We start from the raw sequence: 12,905 nt of genomic DNA, 5'->3' as shown, positions 1-12,905 counted from the left end.
CTTATTTAATAAAGTTTAATTAGGACATTGTAGGCAACTCTTAGTCTGACACACACACAAACACACACACTAGCTTAGTGGAAAATGTATTGTGTGTTCAGAGTATGCTTTTTCAAAAGTTCATAACTCAGTCAAATCTCAATTAGTTTTCCTGGGAACATATAACAGTCCTTTTCCTCAAGGAAATGTTAAATTTTTGCTGCTAGCTGCTTCAACACTAAAGCTGTTCAAAATAGCATTGCCAATTTTTCCCCCCCTACAGTGAACAAATTTGTGTTTCACTATCTTTTTTTCCCCCCCCTCAAAATAGCTGAACATTTTTTGCTCAAGCTTTCAAATATTTTAAAAAGAGCACTCCTGGGTAGATTCCTCACCTGGAAAATTTCAACTCATAAGGGTAATGCTTCAGAAAATTAAGAACTGAAAACTGGGTTAGAATGGAAACCATTATGCAGCCTCAGCCATTGCAATTGCTAGTGCTTCTGTGATAATGAAAATGATTTGGAGTACTATATAACAGTGTTTTCAACTATCACTTGATAGAGCTTTATATTATAAAGGCTACCATATCCCTTAACTGCATTGATGAAAATGTCTTACTTACAGAATCTGACAGAAGACGTTGGTCAAGACGATCACCAGACAGGTACTTGATAATTACTTAGCTGAAATATACTGTAGGAATTTAAGCATGCATTCTAAGAGAAAACTAACTAAAATGATTAGTTCTAATACACCTCTACCTCGATATAACGCTGTCCTCGGGAGCCAAAAAATCTTACCGCGTTATAGGTGAAACCGCGTTATATCGAACTTGCTTTGATCCACCGGAGTGCGCAGCCCCGCCCCCCGGAGCACTGCTTTACCGTGTTATATCCGAATTCGTGTTATATTGGGTCGCATTATATTGGGGTAGAGGTGTATGTTAAATGGCTAAAAGGGGGATATCTACTAGAAAATAATAAAAAACAGTTTGTTTTCAAAAGCAGTGTTTTGAAAAACAGCTGTGCTTCTAATTTCTCCAACTATGAATAGTTCCTATAGGTCTCTATGACATTTGCCATTTTACTGCTACTTCCTAACAGGAATTCACCAGACCAGTGTTTCTCAAATGCTGCCACCAGGGGCTTTTCTTGCAGTCACGGCCTCCGGAGTGATGATTGCAGGGGTGGGGGGGAGCAGCAGTTCCTCCCTTGGGGCTGCTAGCAGGGTTTGAGCCTTGTCCCGTCTGGAGACACAAATACTGGAGGATCAAGCAGCCAGTAAGTTCCCCACCTTCCTGGGGGTGGTGGAGTCCGGCTTCAGTCCTGGGGTGACGGGCAGTAGGCTCCAGCTGCAGGGCTTCAGACTCCATCTCCAGGCTCTGGGATCTGTCTCAGGGCTCAAGGCTTCGGGCTCTGTCCACCTGCACAGCGGTGGGCTCCGGCCCCTGGCCATGTGGCACTTGGCTCTGGCCCCGGGCTCACCCCCCATTGCCCCAGCTCCCGCTGCCTCCCCCGGCCCCCATTCATTCCCCCTATCACCCCTGGCCCCGCTACCTCCCTATCTACCTCACCATTCAGGGCTTAATTTGTATCCTGGCATGCCAGGGTTGAGTAAGTCTGCTGTGAAAAGTGATAAATGTATGCTCGTTCATATCACTTTTCACAGCAGACTAAGGCTATATCTCAGGGTTTGGCAACCTTTCAGAAGTGGTGTGCCGAGTCTTCATTTATTCACTCTAATTTAAGGTTTTGCGTGCCAGTAATACATTTTAACGTTTTTAGAAGGTCTTTTTCTATAAGTCTATAATATATAACTAAACTATTGTGTGTAAAGTAAATAAGGATTTTAAAATGTTTAAGAAGCTTCATCTAAAATTAAATTAAAATGCAGAGCCCCCCGGACCAGTGGCCAGGACCCGGGCAGTGTGAGCGCCACTGAAAATCAGCTTGCATGCCGCCTTCAGCACGCGTGCCATAGGTTGCCTACCCCTGCTATATCTACACTAGCACTGTTGTCGGTCGGTGTGTGAACAAATCATCCCCGACTGACAAAAGTTTCACAGACAGAAGCACTGGTGTGGACAGCGGCATGTTGGCGGGAGATGCTCTTTCCGCCAACATAGCTGCCGCCGCTCATTATGAGTGGTTTAGTTATGCCAGCGGGAGAGCTTCTCCCACCGGTATAGAGCAGCTACACAGGAGACCGTACAGCGGCACAGCTGCAGCGGTACAACTGTGCCACTAAGGTCTGTAGTGTAGACATAGCCTTAGTAGCTAGCTGGGAGGCTGTGAAAAGTGATATTAACATACAAGTATCACTTTTCACAGCAGCAGATTTACTAGCCAGCAAGTCTTAAAAAAAAGGCAACCAAAAAAGCAAAAGAAAAAACAACAAAAAAGACAAGGGCGTGCAAAGCACCGTATTTGTATTTCTAGTCTGTTTAGGTCCAGTAAAGAATAGAAACAACTGTACATTATTTTTATTATTGCAAAAAACCCTACATAAATAAATTACAATGTTTTGGACATGTATATGTGCATATTTATTCATTTTTCCTAAAGTTAATTAAGTATTTTAGGAAAAATTGTCAGAGCAGCCACCAGCAAGAGTTGGTGGCCGCACTCTCAGGCCACCAAAAATTTTGTTGTGATAACCCCTGACCTAGACTCTATCTGTACATGACTCTCACTTCTGGGATATAGGTTCTGAGCACAAGACTAGCAGAATCTCCCTTTCTGTTAAGGTGTTTGGACTCTTGTGAGCTGTAGTGGGAATAGAGCACAACTCAGGCCCCCGCTGGCCATTATGTGGCACCCCTTGCTGCACGTCAGACACTCCAGTAAACTTTTTCTTGACTGGGATTGAGGAAGGAATCTTGCTTACGGAGATGAACCTCTCTCTGTGTTGTTCGAGTTCTTCTCCATATTCCAGTGATATTTGTTGAGTACCACTTCTTGGTTCTAACTCTGCCTTCTAATTGGGTCCAGTAGAGTTCTTTGAATTCCTGAGCCCTTTGTTTTGAAGGCTTGGCACAGTTGTGATGTTGTTCTCTGTTAACTGGCACCAACGTTTTCTTACGTGGCTTGATGTCTTACAGTTTGGTGCCTGCATTAGTGCTTGTTTCTATTGAGCTGATGCTATCTTTGATATACAGTCCCTTTCTCTTTAATTTTAGGTATGGTATCTAAAGAGGATCACTTAGTGGCTTCACACCTTGATCATGTAATAGAACAGTGCCTTAAGACTGACCATGTTTGTCATGTTATCTGCTTCAGAAGTGTTAGTTCTGTTTGCAGATGTCATCTTGAGCACTGAAGAAAAGTGGGGAATGCCTGTAAGTTCTCAAGACCCCCCAGGAAGATTCTTGTAAGCCCAGTGTATGGTCAACATAGAGCAATTAAAAATGCAAACTCTTGAAGCTCAGGGCTGAGTTGGCCAGGACTGCTGAGTGCTAAGATTCAGAGCAGACCTGTCTTCCACCCTCCCTGGTAAATCTAGTGGGATCACTTCACCACCGAAGTGCCTTGCACCATCAGCAGAGAAGGGCTTCACCAGATGTTGGCTCCTGAATGCACTCAGGGCCTTGGCATTTGAAGTTGTTGATACCTGGCTGTGTCTCATCAGATGAAATGAAGCCTTTGTATGAGAGGTTGAGGCATGTGATGTTGAGGAATCAGAAGCTTCCCAATGTGCATATGAGAAGAACCATAACTTCAGCTCCACATTGAGGTCTCAGGATTTCCTCCTCCTGCATCCATATGCTGGAAGTGGAAATGGGTAGGTTGATTCCGGGTATTGGAGTATGCTCTGTAATTTGGCCTGGTCACTCCTGGTCCTTTATATGGCTGTCGAGAAGTCCACAGTACCTATTTTGAGGTAATTCTCTTGCTTTGCATCATCAAGGGTAGGAACTCTGCATGCATTTGGAACTTTTCTTCCTCCCAGGCTAGCGCTTGTATCTCGAGAGTCAGTACAGTAAACTCAAGCCTCAGTGCTGCTGCTGCTTTTGTGGTGGGGATTTGTGCGCAGCCAGGGTTAGTCCTGCCAGTGTCACTTATTACACTCCAGGTTTCCTTGTCATCTACATAGTTCTAGCCATTTGAGTTGGGACAGGCTGAGTATTAAGGTGGTGAGAGCTGTTATTTGAACTCATGTTAGCTAAAGGAGTCTTCTGCTTCAAAATACACATCCATTATGAGGAACATGACAATAGAGAAATCCTACCTTTATCATTTCTCACAGAAACTCTCCAAGACAGCTGATTTTGAGTTAAAATCAGGCTGGAAGTCTGCAAGGGTTACTTCTGTGCGGTAGATGGGCCAGTCATTTCTATCCAATAGATTTGCTATACTTTTGCATCCTGTTGTGGGTGTATTGGTGGAAGAAGGTTTAGTAGATCCCTTGCATATCTTTCCCAATCTTTAAGGCAATTGAGAGAGTGTTTGTTCTGTGGAGACAAAGTGTACATCATGTAAGGCGCTATTTTGGCCTTTCAGGAGCTAGTTAAAGGTATACCAGTGTATGTGGCCCCATGCTGTTAGATTCTTAGGGGTTTGGGCACTTCTGAAACATCCTGTTTAAAGAGGCTTCTAAAAATCTAATGAAAGCTCTTTTTGAACTACTCTGTTCCTGTGAGCGTAAGTTTCTTAGATGGCATGTCACTTTCCTGGTGGCAGTGACTGCAGTTGAGAACGTTTCAGGGCGTAATGACTTGATTGACCTTATCCCAAATTGCATAATGCTATAATTGGTGCTGTGAACTCCTCTGACATTCCACTCTTAGGTGGTGGTTGAGGTGCTTTTTTACCTTAATGAGTTTCACCTATCAAAATTCTCCTATGCTGGCATGCCCATTCTGGAGAGAAGATCCTTCTCTACAGTATGCTTAATTAACCCAAGAATCTTTTGACTCTTTGGAGCAAACAAAGTCCTTAAAGTCCGTTCAACATTTTGTTTCTTTTGAGACCAGTCTATTGGGCATTGCTGTTACTAAGTGGACCTTCTCCTTAGGATGGAGTGATTTAAAATCACTTGATTTTTTTTTTTCTTTTTTTTTTCAACCATTGGTTGAGGTTTTGTAAAACTATTTGGAAATCTTTTGCTGTAGTAGTTTTAGATTAAAATTTGTAATGAACCAAATTATAAATACTTTTCGTAATGCCACTGCAGATGGGATGTTTTATTTGAAATTTACAAATCTGATATAGACAAAAAACAAAATACTGAAAATTAATATTTGCAGGGTCAGGGCCTTAAGCAGGTACGTAACTCTACTCACATGAATAGTCCCTTGACTTCAGAGAGACTACATTGTGCTTAAAGTTAAGCATGTGCACAACTGTGTGCAGCCTCGGATTAAAATTGGATTTTTATTAAGAACTTTTCTCTTAGTGGCATAACATCGTTGTTGCTGCAAAACTAAATTACTTCAGTGTTAATTTTTTCATTGTTATTTAGAGGTTCAGTATATTAACAAAGTTATTGTGAATTATTTTATACACAGGTCAAATTTTTCAAAAGTAGGAGCCTAAAGTTATATTCCTAAGGATGGAATTTGCAAAAGCACCTGAATGATTTGGGGCCCTAAGTCCCATTGAATTCAAACTGCAAACGCTAACTAGGAGAGTATGGCCTGAGTGAAGCATTTTAGCTTTCATGATATATACATTTGGAAGATAGTATTGATTGCAAAGATAGAATGGGCTTTTTGCTTATCAATTTCATATGAGTTTGTGGCAGTTTGCATAGTAAGGATATTAACGAGGTGCTGGACTTGTCTCTTTCAGCATAGATGAGTATTAATTGTGAAAGTACTTTAGTTAAATAAGTCTCTGTAAAATCTGAAATTATACTAGCAATTAAGTTGAAGTACGTAATCATTTTAGCAATTTAAGACTCTAAGATGCGAAGAAAGTAAACTAACAGTGAGTTTTTAAATTTAAGCTATGTGTTAAAATCAAGATTTTTATCCACTCTCTCTAAATGAATGTGAGTGTACATTTTGTATTATGGCTCTTCTAAAACTAGATGACAAATGCACAAAGTTTCCTTGATCAAAGGCAAAGCTACATCACTCCCCATATTAGCAATGGGTCTGTTGCAGGCACCTGTAAAACAACAATATTATTTTGTCTCCACACACTCTTATTGCATGAATTTGATCTCCTGAAGAGAATCTGCAGGGGTCTGAAACTTTTCTGGAGCATGGAATCCAATGTAGGGAAGTCCAAACTCTCTCCTTCCAAAATAAACAAAGATGTCTTTTGAATATTCCTTATTTTCATTTGGCCTTTTGCATGTTTTCCCCTGCACTTGTGGTCTCATTCTACAGGCTTGTACACTGTATTTCATGTTTAGGTGGGTGTCTTAGTGTTCTCATCTAGTTTTTAAAAACATAAAACACCTTGCTTGTTATCGGCATTGGCATTAGTTTTGTTATTATTGCTCGCTGAAACTTTGCATTTATTTTATTTTTGAACATTCCTCAAGTTGCTTGGTCTCCATGAGTGTAAGGATTTGCACAGATGTTATCTTTGGAGAAAGTAAAAATTATATATCTGTAATTCTGCTTTTCTAAAGACATCCTTTGCAGATTCTCATTTACTTGCCCACTTTCCCTTGGTTCAGAGGTTTACCACACTCATTTTTTAATCTCATACCTTGTTTTTCATTTTTCTCTGGGGTGTGTTTTAGATGCGAGGTTGATCATCTTGAGTTGGCTTTTTTTTTCTGGGAACTTTAATCTCCTGCACAGGTGAAGCAACTGAAGGGACTATTTGGCAAGCAACATTAATAGCTGGCTGTTCTTGGGTGGTGATGGCACATGACAGACATTTGGGGTATCTTCCTTGCAAATGTTACCTTTAAGTGTCAAAAGCCATTAAGAACTGCCAGTCTTGAGCAGTTTTTAACTCTCAGAGGCAAGAGTTTCTGGGACAGCCTTCTAATGGTGCGGAGAGAAGAGGCAAACAAACTAACTAGTGTTAAAATGGAGCTGGATATGTTTATGAATATAATCATATGATGGGGTTGCCTGTGATAGCAAGGAATTAGACTTGATGAACTAGGAGGTCTTTCTTTTCCTATGTTCAAGATGATATTTGCAGAGAAGCAGTTATATGTAAGTAAATTTTCTGTCAGTCTCAAGCAACTCCTATTGAAGACAGTGGGGGGAGTTGTGTGTGTGCATTTGTAGGTGAGCAGACCTGTAACTGATTATTAATCAGGAAAAGTTGGAGTTAGAAATTACCTTAAAATAAAATGATCCCCTAGTAAAATCTGTGCAGAAAATATTCATATTAAACCAATACTGAGCTAACAAACCTGTTAGAAATTGCCTTTAAAGAACTGACAATCTTTACATTCAGATGGGCACACAACATAGCTATATCTTGTTTCTTTGTGAATTTTCATTACAAAGAAGTATTTAATAACAGCTGTGTAAATGTATCATTTTTAAAATAAATGATACTTCTGTACTGTGGTTTTAGTTTGTAGGCCATCATTCAGCAATTAAAAGTGCAACAAAAGATTTAATTAGAATGGAAACAGTAAAATCATAAATAACATACGCAGAAGACTTGTACTTCTTGGAACAATATTTGAAAATATATTCCTCTTTCAGGTGTCGGTCTGTCTTTCTTTTTTAAAAAAATAGTCACTTTATAACTTCTGTGCCCTCTACTGTACTTCCCTTTCACTCAGTGGCTATAAATCTGAATGTTGACAAATTCAAACTAGGAATAAAGTGCAAAATTTTAAATTAGGGTAATAAGCCATTGGAACAGTTTATCTGGGATATGATAGTTCTGGGCTTGATGCAGGAATTCTTGACTTAAATTCTTTGATCTCTTTTATTCAGGAGGTCTGACAAGATGACCATAATGGTCCATTCCGGCCTTGAAACCTATGAATTATAAGAATACATAGTGTTCTCCCCTCCCTCCATTGTAGGACCAGTATTATCTCACTTCTCCTCCCCTAACATCCACATTCTGAAAAGTCATGTATTGAATTTTGCAATCCCTACAGTTGCTTTGACAATTTAGTAGGAACCCAAGGCCCCTGCCTGTGTTTCATATAAATGTATGTATTTTATATCAAACCCAAATGCCTATAGTCATATTTGTATGTTTATTTTTATATATAGTAATTGTTGCCTGAGTGACCTAGAAATAAAAAATCCACAATTCATCAGCTTTGTCTTTAAACTAAAGTTAGAGGGGAAGGAGTGGCCATGGCTATATTTAGCAGTAGCATGTATTTTGGGCTGTCACATTAAAATTTAGGGGTACCCTAGAATCCATACTCCATTTACTAAGTTTTTTACTGCTCTAGTGTGTGTGTGGTGGAATCCGTAAATCTGCGCCTCTTGTCCTTCTCTAAACAACTGATCAGTACTGCTATCACCTCAAGACTTTCAGTTTGTGCGAGTGTTTATCTGGTTATTCACTTGCTATCAAAATCTCTAAAAACTTCACTTAAAAGGCCATAAAAAAAATTACAGCCTCTTTAATTTATAAGCATTTCAAGATTGTGTAAATGGAATTCAGCAGATATATTCATGTGGACTTATCACTAATAAGATGACATAGTTTCTTTAATCCATTTTGTATTATGCACACTGAAGTATATTTTGGAGCTTTTGACTCAGTTTAAAGGTATGTTCCTCTTCTCAAATAGCTGTCACTAGGGCTCTCATCTTTTGCCTCACAACACCAGCAATGTACTGCTGCAATTGTCCCCAGCAATGTGCTGCTTGGAGTTCTTATTGCTTAACTAGCTCCTTAATGTATATTTTAAGTCTGAGACAGTAATTTTAGTATTTTAGAGCTCTTTTAAAAAAAAAAAAACTAGAGTAAAAGAATTTATTATTTTGGAAGCCTTCCTGAGAACATGTTTAATTTGCAGCGCACCTTCACTTGTCCCTTTCTTTCAATATTATCTTCTATTTTTCTTGTCTTTTCTGTGGTTTTCTTTCTTGTTTTTTCCTAACCCATTATTTGTATATTTCCATAGATGAGATTTTTTTGTTTTTTACCTCTTCCCACTTTGCACTCCTCTCCAGCATAGGCTTGACCAGTCAGTACTTTCCTGAATAAAAAAGATACATGAATGCTGGGGGTTTGAAGAAGACTTGAACATCATAGGTAGGTCAGTGTTAGGGAGAATTCCTGAAATGGAGAGAACTGCCTTCTTCTTCTCTAAAACAATGTGGATGGGAGGGCAAGACCACAAATGGATAATAGGTAGGAGAGTACGATCAGCTAAACCAAAATTAGTTTGAACACCATACTCTCTACTTAATAGCACAAAAAATTATACATCTGAAGCTATCATGTGTAAAGAATGTATGTTTAAAATCTAATACAAACAATAGATCCTATGAAGTTATCTCAGTTGTGCATCTGAACTTCCTTTCTTATATTGCTTTCAGAGCACTTGGAAGAGATTTTCAATGGCACAGAAGGCAGTTAAGCACCAAACTCCATTGCCTTTTAATGAGAGTTGGGCACCTACCTTCAACCTGTGCCATTGTAATGTCTAAAAATGGAAAGTTTTATGGTTGGATTTTCTGAAGCCTCAAGCAGTGAAACATATTTAGAGGATTATATGGGGTTTTACTATATTAAGAATTATCTTGGATGCCATAGGAGCTCCACAGAAGGTGAATTAAAGGCTAACTATGAAGATTACCCTGTTCTGCAGTTCCTTGCAATTACCTTAACTTGGCTTCTCTGCCTTTTCTTACCCTTAGGCTTCTCTCCATTTCCTTTTTAAGTTCTCTGCATACTATTCAGAGCTATGCTGACTCTTCCAGCTGGTCTTTATCCTGTGTTTTATACACAACTTCTTCAGGGTTCTGTGCTGTGGTCATTATTTCTAGTTAAGGAGGGTTGGACAAAACTCTGTCTCTGGGATCAGTCGTTGTTGCTCCTAAGAGAGTCAAAGCAAAGTGACAAAGGTGCTCCCTACCAGTAGCTGTTGAGTATGCCCCTCTCTGTAGAGCACCTCCTGTTCTTCTTGGGCCAGAGAACAAGAAATTGGGTTAAGAAATCAAACAAGGGTGTCTATTAGAAGTATTGTGCTCTAATCACTGGGCCAGCCCTTTATTTTGACAAGTGATGGGCAAACCTCAAAAGTTCTGGTTTGGACAAGTAGGTAAAAGTTAGGATGCTTCCTGAGGCTCTAAAGCAGATTTTCTCAGGAGGTTTGTGGCCCTTATTTATACTAGACAGATTGAAAATAGTACAAGAGACTGGTCTTTGCTCCTGTAGTATTTTTCAGTGCTTTCCGTCTTCACAGAAACCAGGAAGTAGAGTGGCACATAAAAATGGGTGGCGTTTTATTTTGAAAGGAGATGGAGGAATTTTGTTTAACTTCAAAATTTCAGTTCTTTTATTCGAATCAATTCACCAGTCTCTAATTTTTGGAGAAAAATGCACATGGTTTCACTGTCCTGTAACTATTTTTATTCCTTGTTTTTTAATACCCTCCATAGGAAGTCTCCGATCTTGCAGTTCTTCAGACTGCTTTAGCAAAGTGATGCCTCCAAGGAAAAAGAGGAGACCTGCAGCCGGAGATGATTTATCTGCTAAGAAAAGTAGACATGATGGGTATGTCATCTTAATGTGAGCTAATAATGATGAAATAACATTATTGATGAACAGTTGGGGTGATCATCCACTTATGAAATGGTAAAAATGGCACTAACTGTGGAAATCTATACTGGCCCTAGAACAGGTTCAGAGAAGGGCAACTAAAATGATTAGGGGTTTGGAACGGGTCCCATATGAGGAGAGATTAAAGAGGCTAGGACTTTTCAGCTTGGAAAAGAGGAGACTAAGGGGGGGACATGATAGAGGTATATAAAATCATGAGTGATGTGGAGAAAGTAGATAAGGAAAAGTTATTTACTTATTCCCATAATACAAGAACTAGGGGCCACCAAATGAAATTAATAGGCAGCAGGTTTAAAACAAATAAAAGGAAGTTCTTCTTCACGCAGCGCACAGTCAACTTGTGAAACTCCTTGCCTGAGGAGGTTGTGAAGGCTAGGACTATAACAGGGTTTAAAAGAGAACTGGATAAATTCATGGAGGTTAAGTCCATTAATGGCTATTAGCCAGGATGGGTAAGGAATGGTGTCCCTAGCCTCTGTTTGTCAGAGGGTGGAGATGGATGGCAGGAGAGAGATCACTTGATCATTACCTGTTAGGTTCACTCCCTCTGGGGCACCTGGCATTGGCCACTGTCGGTAGACAGGATACTGGGCTAGATGGACCTTTGGTCTGACCCGGTACGGCCATTCTTATGTTCTATGCCTGTGCCTGAATGAGGAAGGATGGCTTTGTGATTATGACACTAGATTGGGACTCAAGATCTGAGTTCAATTCCTGGTTTTGCTATAGACTTCTTGTGTGACCTTGGGAAAGGTACTTAATTTCTGTGCTCCAGTTTCCCAACTGTAAAAATGGGTAGAATACTTCCTTTGTCTTGCCTGTTTAAACTAAGAACTTTTGAGTGTGCATAGTAGCTAGAGAATGGGGCTTGTGCTATGATGCTCTACTATATAATAAGTGGCTCAAAAAGCAAATGTACCCATAATAAATGTCCTCAAATGTAAAAAGATTTTTTTCTAATTGCCAGCCTGGAATCTCAGCATATCTTATTCAGACTGGGTTCTTTCCATTTTGTTCACTGTCACTAGTAATAAAGGTTCTCCAAGCCAAATTAGGCCCCTAATTATGTCTGGGCAATTCCATTGTGTTTAATGGGGTTGCACAAGTGTAACTGACTTGGAACTTATTAAAATAAATCTGTTGATGCTGATGAAGGGAATAGAATCCAGCTCCCCTTTTCTTTGCTTTGTTGGCTATGCAGTACTAACAAGAACAAAAAGCAATATATATGTCTTTTTTTTTAAAACAGTTTTTTACCAATTTTCAGAAATAATAAAATTAAAAAGTAAAACAGGATGCACAAGAAATATTACAACATATCTATAAGAATGTGGCAAATGTACACATATAAATAGCAAATAGAATAATGAAGTGAGACCAGAAACAATACTTCTTTTTCACAAAACCTAATAGAAATTTTTATATTGAACATTTCCTCTGCCAAAACATTGAGACAGTACATGAGATCCAGAAAGTAGTGCTGTCTGGAAACAAAGGAAACTGACCTTAGTGCAAATAGTAAACAAATAGTAAAAAGCTAATTACATTTCTAACATTTTTCTGTTTTAATAATCTAAGGTAGTGCTAGTATACAAGTAAAGAAGTTAAAAATATTCTGCAGGTGTAATTTTAAGGGTCTTCATTGTGTCTCTCCACATTTAGATGTGTAACAAATAGCTCTTTTCATCTTAAACTCTGCAAATGTATTTCAGTCGGCTTTTAGCTTTGGGGTAGAATCAGACCTGTCATTCACTGGCAGCAGGGGAATGTCCCATTTTTGAAGTTCCTTCCAGTTTTATCTGCACCCACAGCCACCAGTGGCTCAGCCAGACCTCCCTGCTTCCGAGCTTTTCTGAGGAAAATTTCACCTTTTAGTTCATATTTCTGACTATAAAAATGTGACTGACTAATTTGTCGATAATTCCCAGCTGTGTCCCAGGACTACGTCTGTCTTTTGAGGAACGATTTCCATTGTCTGTGCTTTGCCTTCTGAGGTGTTTGTGGTGGGGTCTGTTGCCCCTGCAGGCTTCAGGGAGCAAGTTATGCTGAGAGGCAAAGGGAAGACCTGTCTCTCCTGTTTTTACACACTCTTTACCAAAGATCTCATTGGGGAGCTCAGTCTTCTCTGTCACACAGTTCAGTCCTGTTCCATTTGCCCCCAGCACAGTCTAGGTGGGTTTGCCTTGCCTCCCTCCCCCTCCTTTTTCCCAAGCAGGAAAGGAGGCAGGCAGGATTGGC

The 12,905-nt window shown here is 39.7% G+C and overlaps 1 protein-coding gene across 1 annotated transcript in view; it reads left to right on the top strand.

Annotated features, from left to right (window-relative positions):
- The window catches only part of DCUN1D4 (defective in cullin neddylation 1 domain containing 4), an 83,941-nt gene that overhangs the window by 28,354 nt on the left and 42,682 nt on the right, over positions 1–12,905 (top strand). Inside the window, exons 3-4 of the mRNA XM_065404943.1 lie at positions 607–646; positions 10,487–10,601. Of these exons, the coding sequence (XP_065261015.1) occupies positions 607–646; positions 10,487–10,601 (155 nt within the window). The remainder of the gene's footprint in view (positions 1–606; positions 647–10,486; positions 10,602–12,905) is intronic.

This window comes from Emys orbicularis, chromosome 5, assembly GCF_028017835.1.
Source record: "Emys orbicularis isolate rEmyOrb1 chromosome 5, rEmyOrb1.hap1, whole genome shotgun sequence".
Classification (NCBI taxonomy): Eukaryota; Metazoa; Chordata; order Testudines; family Emydidae; genus Emys; species Emys orbicularis.
This window is presented reverse-complemented; position numbering and strand designations above follow the sequence as displayed.